The sequence below is a fragment of the Mastomys coucha genome, unplaced genomic scaffold (assembly GCF_008632895.1).
Source record: "Mastomys coucha isolate ucsf_1 unplaced genomic scaffold, UCSF_Mcou_1 pScaffold6, whole genome shotgun sequence".
Taxonomy (NCBI): domain Eukaryota; kingdom Metazoa; phylum Chordata; class Mammalia; order Rodentia; family Muridae; genus Mastomys; species Mastomys coucha.
The window spans coordinates 7296552-7307372 of NW_022196912.1; the positions used below are offsets into that span (position 1 = coordinate 7296552).

Here is a 10821-nt window from a genome sequence, read left to right on the forward strand (position 1 = left end):
TTAGAGCACCTGGGAGTGCAGCAGCTTCCTCTGGGTGTTGTGGGACTGGCTGCAGAGCCTGTGCCCAATGTCTGCTCAGGATACTAGCCCAGAGAGACAGGAAGGAACTGGAGTCACTCTGCTGATGGAGTTCCTGTGTACCTGGTCCCGCTGGTCCCAATTACTCAAGTATTGGGACAGATGTTGGGTCTTCCTCACCTCTGATCCTGAGATTGTCAGAGCGCCTGGGAGTGGAGCTTCCTCTAAGTGTTGTGGGACTGGCCTTAAATATCTTGAAGTACTCTAGAAATAGTAAAAATTCAACACAAAGTCTTAATCAAATGCCAGAGTTCAATAATAAGGAAAATAAAATGATTATAAAATAATTATCATAGCATTTTCTTGGCAGTAAGTAGCATAAACATAAATGCCATGCCAGTGCGTAAACGCACATAGATTTTTGGTTTATTGCTAAATATTTGGTAACTGAACATTCTCTCTTGGCCTCTGATTGAGGCTTCATGGTAATACAATACTTTAAAAAACATGCCTTTTTTAAATTTGTAATTGGTTGCTTTGATGTGTAGGATGTGGAATAGCTAAAATTTTGTAATAGAAAAGTAAAATACTTTGAGAAATCTTTGGAAAGTAATTAGAATAAATAAAATTTTACATCTGATATATTAGTTTTCTATGCAATGAGGAATATTTATGCCACTTTCTTAGAAATTAAAGTTTCAATATTTGTGCTTAAATATTTTCACTGACTTTTAGAATTTTAGCTCTGTACCTGGAAATATAATCTTTGAAATGTTTTTGCATTGATCTAAAGCATAAAAATGTTTAATACAAAAGACCTTGTTTCATCTTTCCAGTTGATTGTTGAAATGAGACACTTCCTTGGCTAAATTATCTTCTAAAACTGAAACCTTGCTTCTTCTGCGATGGTCTCCCTTATCACACCAGCTCTGCCCCTTTCCCATGCTCCTAGTGCTTGCCTCGGAACAGTGCAAGTGTTGACCATGGTAGGAGTGGGAGTCATCAGAGGGAACCTGTGAGCTAGTCTTTCCTGCCCAGATTGCAGGAGACACTGCACGCTGTCATCAGCAGACACTGCACGCTGTCATCAGCAGACACTGCACGCTGTCATCACAGTTGCCTTGGGGACTTTACGCTAACTAAGGCTTAAAGAGGCCGTATATTTTGTGAGTGTACTTGTAATATTTGAGTCTAGACTGTCTGAATAAATGATATGCTTTATTTATTTAGAAAAAAAGTAAAAGAATTGCCAAATTTGGCTTTCTCTTGTAACACAGTGTTGGGAAGAATACTTTTGCCATAATTTTTGGGAGGCAGCAGTTTTCCCGGCTGCTAATGAAACTCCTGGCCCATAAAGATGACCAGTGTCATAGGTTCATAAGTGAAAACAGATTACAGTGCCCAACACTGCCCTATGAAGGTAGAGTATTAGAAAAAAAATGAGCTTCTGCCCAGTTCTCTTGCTTTGATTTCAGAATATTAACTGGCAGTGTCTTCAGTCTGTGATTCACTACAAGCACGCCATCCTTCAGCTCATGCCTGTGCAGAATTGACGGTGTTTAATTTATTCTGAGTCAAAGCATCTTACCAAGCCCCTCAAGTCTTCAAAATATGTTCTTAAGGAAAATAGTCAAAGAAGCTTGGTCTGCGAGGTGATTCCTCAGGCCCACTTCCCTTTTCAAGTCTTACTTTTGTCTAACATTTTGCTGTTTCCTAGTAATTGATGCCCAGGATGATTTCATACTTTATTTCAAACCTTAGCACCTAGGTATGGATTTTATCTTTAAACCCTTTTATACATTAGATGTGGTTTTCCCTGGATTAAAGTGTTAGTTTGGCAAGGTATGGCAATGTTGATGAATTGTTGAACCTTCCAGAACTGGGGCCTAGTCCTGGGTGTTTGAACCCATAAAGCTATCACCTTGAGTAAACAGTAGTCTTCTGAAGTGAGTTACTTTCCGTTAGAGTTCCTTGTTCTAAAAGGAGGCCACACGTGTGCTTGTCATGGCCCTTCTGCATGTCATGGTTTGTTTGTTTGTTTGTTTGTTTGTTTGTTTGTTTGTGTGTTTTTCTTTCTTCCACATTGTAATCCATTCCATCCTCACCAGAAGCCAAATAGATGAGGCTAATCAGTCTTTAGGCTGTCTAACTCTACAGCCGAAAACTGAACTTAAATCAGCCTCCATTTAAAAGTAATGGTCAGGTATTTTGCTATAGCAACTGAAAACAGACTGATATAAATCTTGTATTAATTGGCTATGTTAGAATATAATAGAATCATAACATTTTAGAAGCATTAAAGTTTATCTAACATTACCTTCATAAGGACGTCCTTATCAGCTAATTGAAAACAGTTGTTCTACCAAATAAGTGTCTCCTACAGTAAACATATTATGTATGAGAAGCATTAACATTGAACTGATAGAACTTGTAGATTTCTGAATTAATGTAGTAGAGTGAATATTGCTTTCATTGTTTCCCTTATTTCTGAAATTGTTTTAAAAGTTGGTAGAAACATGAGTGAATAGAAACTAAGACAAAAAGAAAAATGAGAAGAGAATACAGCAGCAAGTTTTGAAACCTGAAGCTAGACAGATGAGTAGTAAGTGAGCCAGCCAGCCCAGCCCAGGTTGAATCTTAAGATAGCACAAGTGTGGCCAGCAGCACTTGTCACAGTAGCCAAAGGCTGGAAACAGGCCAAATGTCCAGCAGCTGATTACTAAAGACACACTAGGATATTATTCAGCCATAAAAAGGCAGAAGTACTAAAACATGCACACCATGAATGAAACTTGAAAACAATAAGCTGTGTATAAGGAGCCAGTCATAAAAGATGGCGTTCTGTGTAATGGCATCAGTAATGCTTGTAAAGAGGCAGATCTGCAGCGAGAAGCAGCTACATTTGCTTGTCAGGAACTAAGGAGAGGTGGCCATAGAGTGACTAATCAGTGCATTCAGGCTTTTCTCTTGATATGATGAATTGAACATTTGAGAACCTGGTAAAGTTGCCACACAGTGTGATTATAGTAAGTTGCACTGAGTTTGTGTTTTATTTAAAATGCCTAGCATATAGTAAATTTCACTTCAACCAGATGGCAGCAGGAGGCATCTGCTTTCATACAGTGTGATTACTTGTTTCTATCTTTGTGTGAGATTAGAGGTTTTCTTTGAGCAGTTATATGGAAAGCCCCTACACTAATGCATATAGCCAAATACTAGAATGGGGATCCCTACTAGGGAGGAGCCTGCACAGATGTCAGTATGCTGCTCAGAACCTTAGAGGAGACCTGAGCTTTCATGCAGATTCTTAACCTTGACTGACAACTCAGGATCAGGCCTGCCCGAACAAGGTCCCAACCCCTTGCCTTTGAGTAGCTAGAAGGTAATCATAGGTCCTCTCCTGTAAGAAAGCCCTGCGTTATTAAAGACCTTGTCAGAAGACAGTGGAAGAAAGAAGTTGCTTAGAGGAAATAGAAATGATACAGATGAGAGAAATGAAAAGTCCAATTTCTTGGAATAATAAAAAAATATTCATCAATTAAGGGGTATGTGCATGTAACACAGATATGTTACCTCTGTCTTAGACAAGATCTCAGCATCTTGGAACTTACATTCCTTCTGCCTGCAGCCTCCCAAGCAGCTCCAGAGCCAGCTTAGAGACAGAAGAAACATTATCTATGAATTTTAACAAACTTGTCTTGGTTGAGTAGCTACCCTCATCATCACAGTCAAGCTGTAGAAACAGTTTATCAGGTCTCTGCAATTGTCATTTTCTTATTCAGAATAGCAGTTATTTATCAGAAGGTCAAGATTACCATCTACTTGCTCTGAGTATTCAGCTTATGACACAGAGAAGATTAGCTTCCTGTGTTCCCTCTGTCCTTGTTAGGTGTCTTGCTGTGATAAAGCACTGTGGTCCTCCTTGGGGAGGGAAGGCTTTATTTGGCTCACAGGTTACAGTCCATCATCAGAAGCCAAGGCAGGAACCTAGAGGCCATAGAGGCAGACTGCTTACCGGCTTGCTCCTCATGGCTTCCTCAGTCTGCTTTCTTAAAGAAACAGGACCACCTGGCCTAGCACTATTGCCAGTGAGCTGGGCCTTCTCACATCCAGAAATGCCTTAAAGATTTGCTTACAGTCCACCCTGATGGAGGTGTTGTATTAACAGAAAAACCTGGCTAGGACACTTTGTGGTCAGAGGGAAAGTGATAACATGAGATGAGTGTTAGGTTTAAAAAGAAATACTTGTCTTAGATAGTGGTTTATTGGTGTGAAGAGACATCATGACCACAGCAACTCTTATAAAAGGAATCATTTAATTGGGGCTGGCTTATGGTTCAGAGGTGTAGTCCATTATCATCATGGCTGGAAACATTTGTAGGCACAGATGGTACTGGAGAGGTAGTTGAGAATTCTACATCTGGATCAGCAGGCAGCAGGAAGAGAGAGGCACTGGGCCTGGTTTGGGCCTCTGAAACCCCACCTCTGAAACCCCAAAGCTCACCCCTAGTGACACACTTCCTCCAACAAGGCCACACCTCCCGATAGTGCCACTCTCTATGAATGTATGGGGACAGTTTTCATTTAAACCATTACAACACTTCTATTTAATATTGTTATAATAAGACAAAGTTTAAAGACTACTTACTGCTTACTGGCTTGCTCTATAAATTTTAGGATTCTAAATAATTTTTTTAGAAATGAAAGTCCGAAAGCCTGAAACCTGTTTTATCCTTAGGACATGAGAAGAAATGTTTCTCTCAAGGCTGCTGAGGGTTTTCCATTGTCTCTCATTGTCTGCATATTGTCCAATTGTGGGTCTCTGTGTTGGTGCCCATGTACTGCAAAAAGAAGCTTCCCTGATCTATGGGTATAGGACTATGTCATTAGGAGTCATTTTATTGCTATGTTCTTTTAGTAGAATAGCATAGTAGGTTTTCCCCCAGGGCCCATGACCTGTCTGGTCTCAGGTTCTTGGCCATTTCAGCAGTTTCGAGTATGGAATCGACATCATGGAGTAGGCTTTAAATTCAAAGATAAAGTGGTTGGCCACATCATCACATTTATGCCACCATGACACTTATGTTACCATTACACGATGTCACCATTACCATTACACAATGTCACCATCATACTTATGTACCATTACAAGATGCTGCCATCACTCTAGTACATTTTGTAGTCAGGTCGCTGTTTGAAGTTGCAGGGCTTGTAGCTGAGAGATATTGATTATTACCTTTCTTGTCATAGTAGCATGCAGGGTGTCTGCCAGTGCCATGAGCGATAGTCAGGGGATAAGCTTCTAGCTAGACATAACTAGAATATCTCCATATTAGATGACATACATAAGTGTAGTTTTTAGCACTTATGTATGTAGGAACTTACCATCAAGTTGTGGAGGGTAACCAATAGCCTGGGCAATTGCCTGTGATGTTTAGAGAGTCCATGGGGCCCCTTTGGCCAATAATTCAACAAGACAGAACCCATTTCTGGCACTGGATGTTATACTTGGTGGCATGTCTTATAAAGCATTGTTTCCCCTATTATTTAGCTACCCCATTTAGACTCCTTTCCTATACATATGTATTTTAGGAAGCTTCTACAAGTAGTAGGTTTCTATACTTCCAGGTTTTTTGATTCTGAATTGTAATGGAAAGGTTGTGAGCAGAGTCAGTAGGTAGATTCCAGAGCATACTCTGTGTATCTCTACAGTCATATTTAAACCTCCCAAATCATTTACTTGCCAGCATAACCTGGTTGCCTTTATATCTACTCATGATTACCATGTTCTAGTTTTATTAAGAATATTAGATATGTCATATTGATGGTAACAATGCAAGATTATTTTTTAATTGTTTTTTAAAGATTTATTTGTTTATTATATATAAGTACACTGTAGCTGTCTTCAGACACACCAGAAGAGGGCATCAGATCTCATTACAGATGGTTGTGAGCCACCATATGGTTGCTGGGAATTGAATTCAGGACCTCTGGAAGAGCAGCCAGTGCTCTTAACTGCTGAACCATCTCTCTAGCCCAGCAAGATTATTTGAAACAAATCTTTCTATACTCTTTAAAGCTTGAGGCACTCCACTTATGCCTTATCTAAAGAATGAACAGATAATTGTATGAGTTTAGGAGCAAGTTTTTTATTTATTTCTCTGAATCTATAGTCTTTTCCATGTATGTCTTAATAATGAGTGTGGTGGCTTATGTCTGTTAACTCAGCACTCAGGAGGCTGAGGCAGGAGGATTATCATGGCCACATAGTAAGTTCCAGGCCAGCCAAGGCCACAGGAGACCTTGTCTCAAAAATAATAAATGATGTGTGTGTGTGTATGTGTGTGTGTGTGTGTGTGTATACACACAAACACATATATGTATATAAATTAAGTCTGAAATCTTGCATTCATTCCTTTTTGTATGGAAAAAAAGAACTTTGAAACTTAATTAAATTGTGTCTTTGGAGGTGGGCACTAGAGGGCCAGGATTAAGAGTTTGTATCCTGAGGAACTAACCTAAGCAATTATCTGAGAACTGCTTTTCACATTAAATTGTACTTGTTTTCTGATTCTGTTTTTTCAGTTTCTATAGCAAGGCGTGTTCAAGATCCATTAGCTGAGCTAGTGAAATTTGATCCGAAGCACATTGGAGTTGGAATGTATCAGGTAAAGCAATGTGGATCGTTTAATTTTGAAACCTATCAATACAAAGAGTATGTATGCTTAAACCTGACATTATACTTAGCCATTACTGGAAATAGATTTCCAGTTTCAAGCTGTCAGGGGAAGAGAGATTTCTTCTTGCTTTTTCTTGTCTTAGTTCTTTTGATTAAGTTTTTAAATTGGCTATAGTCAGATTTGAAGACTTTGAAAGCATTAGTCCAGGTGTAATGGTGCATAAACATTAGGTTCAACTAGGTACTTGATTTTGAGACTGATCTTTTCAACTCTGTTATAAAAATGGAAGGAGTGTGGGCCATTGGACCATGTGACTCTTTGTTTAAACCAGAATGAACTCAGTTGTTACTGGCCTCCCAGGAACCTCTGGTATTTACCATGATCTTTTCTGCATTCATTTCTATTTGCCATTATGAGTTTTGGATTTTACCCAGAGTAGTTTAAAGTCTTGTAGTTGTTGATATTTTGGCATCCTCATTATGGTTTTTGTTGGTACTGTATTTTCAATTCTTGTGGTTGTATACATGCACTGAATGATTGACAATAGCAGTGAACCTTGGCAAAGAGAGGTACATAAAGTGTGTGGGATATAGAGTCCTGAAGGCTCTGTCAAAAGAATTCTGCTTTTTGTAGTAATTCTTGGCTAATCTGTGCATGTGATATTCACTAATCTGCTCATGTGATATTCACTAACCTGCGCATGTGATATTCACTAACCTGCACATGTGATATTCACTAATCTGCGCATGTGATATTCACTTGAACTCCTAGCTGCTCCTGAGGCTGAAGCAAGATGATTCCTTGAGTTCATAAGTTTAAACCCAGCCTGGCCAATGTGCAAGACTTTGTCCTTCCCTACCTCCCAAGTAGTCCTTGTTGTTGTTGTTGTTGTAGAGTTTGGGTTTTGATAGACGTTCTTACTGTAGTCTAGGCTTCCTGGAAAGCATTATTTATCCTATGATGGCCTCAAAAATCATGGAAATCCTCCCGTCAGACTCTTAGTGTTGGAAATAACAGCCATCCACGGCAGGAAAGTACTTTTTAGATCTAAAGTACAATATTTTCCACTCTAATTTTCAAGGATTTGAGTGGTGCTACATTATACTTTTTTTCTAAAGTATTAAGTTATGGCATCTGTGTTACCAGAAATGGGAGAAACTCCAGAAATCATTCCGCTCTACCTCATCATTTGACATTAAAACAAAACTAAAATGCTATGCCCTAGAAGTATACAGAGGCAGAGTTTGGACTGATATGTCGCATGCATTGAGACTCAGCTGAGACTGTTAGCATTTTATACTAGCTGGTGGTAGAACTAGCTATAGTCTTATGGTGGTTGGTGTTGGTTGGGCTTAGAGATGTCTCTGAGATTGTTGGTATGCACTGCTGTATGTCTGCAGAAGGTTAATAAGGAGAAGACCTGTGAGGGTTTTTTGTCTTGTTTTGTTTTGGTTGGTTGGTTGTTTTGTGGGTGACATCCCCTAACAGACTAGAGTGCAGAGGAGTGAAGGAAGAAAGGCATGTTTCTCCCTGCTTCCTGGCCACCATGAGGTGGACCACATTACTCCACAATTCTCTGCCCGTCAAGTAATGAAGTTTCCTGAAACCTTGGGCCAAATGAACCTTGGTATCAGGTGTTTTGTCAAAGTGATAAAAATCTGACAAAACAAGATGAAATATACGAAGCAAGAACAGAAGCAGCATAGAAAAAGACCATGTAGCTGCAGCTCCACATTTGTCATTTGTTAACACAAAATTTTGAAGCCAGGTGATGGGTTAGGGAAATTATTTGCCATAAATTTATATGTACTGTGTGACAATTATGTATTTTACTATTAAGAATTTTGATTTTTTTCCTTGTTGGTTTGTATATATTTACATGTTGGTTTATTTGAAACATTTACATAAAATATTTAAAGAGCCTGGCACCGTTAATAATGCATGGTTTTGAGCCATATACACTTGCAAGTGCCCATTATTCCAGGCACTGGGATGACTGAATATTAATTCAGTGCTTCCATGGGCACTTGGAAGCCTTGTCTCAAAAATAAGTTTTTAAGGATTTAAACAAAATCTGTTTTTAAGGAGGATCTATTAACATGAGAAATTATTTTTGAAATGATCTATTTAAATTACACAAAGTTGTTAATACAGAAGTAAACTGAATTTCAAAATTAGTTGTAAATTTCTGTTAAAGAAGACAGCATCTGGCAGGCTGAACATGATGAGAAATTTTTATTTTCTTGATCTTCAATATTCTATACTGAATATATATTCTTAAATTTTATTATTTATTTATTTATTTATTTATTTATATTCCAGCCAATGGACCATTTAATATTGTCTTCATAGGGTTCCCTTTGTGACTTTGACATGTTTCATATAAGTTTCATCCTGACTTAAAATATGAGAAAAGCCAGATAAACAAATGAAAGGTGTTTAAAGTAGAGTTAATGAAATTGTAGAAACTACATTATAACTTCAATGGAAACTCAAATGCCATTGGTTTAATAGCAGCTAAAATCCTTTTGGCAGTACTCCACTTCTTGTCTGAGAAAATGAGGAGAGCTGATTTTAAAAACACATGCCTGTCGTTATTTCTGGAGAGCAAGGCAGCTAGTGTGGTCGACTGACAGCATATCCCTGATTGACCCCTAAAGATGTTTCTGCAAAGTGGCTTGGTGTTGCTCCCAAGCAAACACTCTGGGGTGAAAAAAGGATGACGCAGAGCTGCCTGGGTTGGGCGCTGTGGCATGTGAGGCTGAAGGTGTCACTTGGCCTTGTGGTGCCCTGCGTTTAGGCGATGGGTTTACTTGGTTCTTATTCACGTAGCAAGACTCAGAAACCCCTCTTCTCATTTTGTGGCTCTGTTAGATCATTCACTGGTGTTACAGAATAAAGTGGTGGACCCTTAGTGGACTGTGTACCCAACCATCCTTACTCCTCAGTGCTGGTATAGCAGCAGTCACTGTAAGGGGAAACTCACCTTGCCAAAACCTGGCAGCTAGCAGTTGGCATTTTCTCCTCTCCCCCTCCATGGAATAAATCCTGCATAAAAACAGACAAGTAGATCAGAAGCAAACAAAGGCAGTTCTCCCTGGTGAAAGGACTGGGTGGGGAGGACCTTTCCAAGACCTGGAAGGTGTGGTCATAAAGGCGAGGCTGCTCCTCTTTCTGTGTCATTTGCTTAGATTTTTTAAAAACACATTTGAGCTGCTGAGTAATGTGTAACTATAGAGTGAGACTTCTGAGCTGCCCATAGTTATCTGGGTGATTTGCTTAGGTCATTACTGTCATCATTAGCATCCTCACTAAGGCAAAGGTGAGACAGAAACCTTTCCAAATGAAGGGTTAGCCACTGTGCTGACTGGGTTTTTCTACTTGACATTAATCTAGAGCTGTCTTGGAAGAGGAGCTTCAACTGAGAAAATGCTTCCATCAGACTGGACTGTAGACAAGTTGGTGTCTGAAGGCCCAGCTTACTGAGGCAGGGCTACTACTAGGCAAGTGGTCCTGTGTTCTACAAGAAAGCACTCAGTAAGCCATGAGGAGAAGCCAATAAACAGCATTCCTCCATGGGCTCTGCTTCAGTTCCTGCCTCCAGGAGCCTGCCTGCCTTCCCTGATAATGGACTGTAACTTCTAAGCCAAATAAACACTCCCATTCCCTAGTTGCTTTTGGCCATGGCCTTTATCACAGCATCAGAAACCTAGCCAAGTGGGTAAATTTCCTGCCAAAATGATTCTGCACTCTCATCCCTTAACTGAGCAGGACACAGACTATATTGAATCTCTGCTTACAGAGTTTACGAACACATTTGAAGAGCTTGGAATTCAGAGGTTTCTTTGTCTATGACTTAATTGAATGTAAACAAGTAATCAACCATTGCTGCAGGCCTGCTGATCTGGGCCTCCCTCAACCCGCGGAAGAAAAGGGGGGGGGGGGGTCCTAGTCAGGTCGACAAGACAAGGCGTAGGTGAAGAATGACAAACAGAGCCGACACAAGAAAGTGCTGTGTCTGAATGTATTTGCACAAGGTAAAATTCAGGCTTCAATAGTATACAAAAAACAGGGCAGATGACAAAAGTCATGTAGGCAAGTGAGGGCCACATCAAGGTCAGTA

The 10821-nt window shown here is 39.7% G+C and overlaps 1 protein-coding gene across 10 annotated transcripts in view; it reads left to right on the forward strand.

Moving 5' to 3' along the window:
• Window positions 1-10821, forward strand: part of Srbd1 (S1 RNA binding domain 1) — a 187915-nt gene that overhangs the window by 113837 nt on the left and 63257 nt on the right. For all 10 annotated transcript variants that reach the window (XM_031357224.1, XM_031357223.1, XM_031357229.1 and 7 more), the window contains one exon: window positions 6604-6686. In XM_031357224.1, the coding sequence (XP_031213084.1) occupies window positions 6604-6686 (83 nt within the window). The remainder of the gene's footprint in view (window positions 1-6603; window positions 6687-10821) is intronic.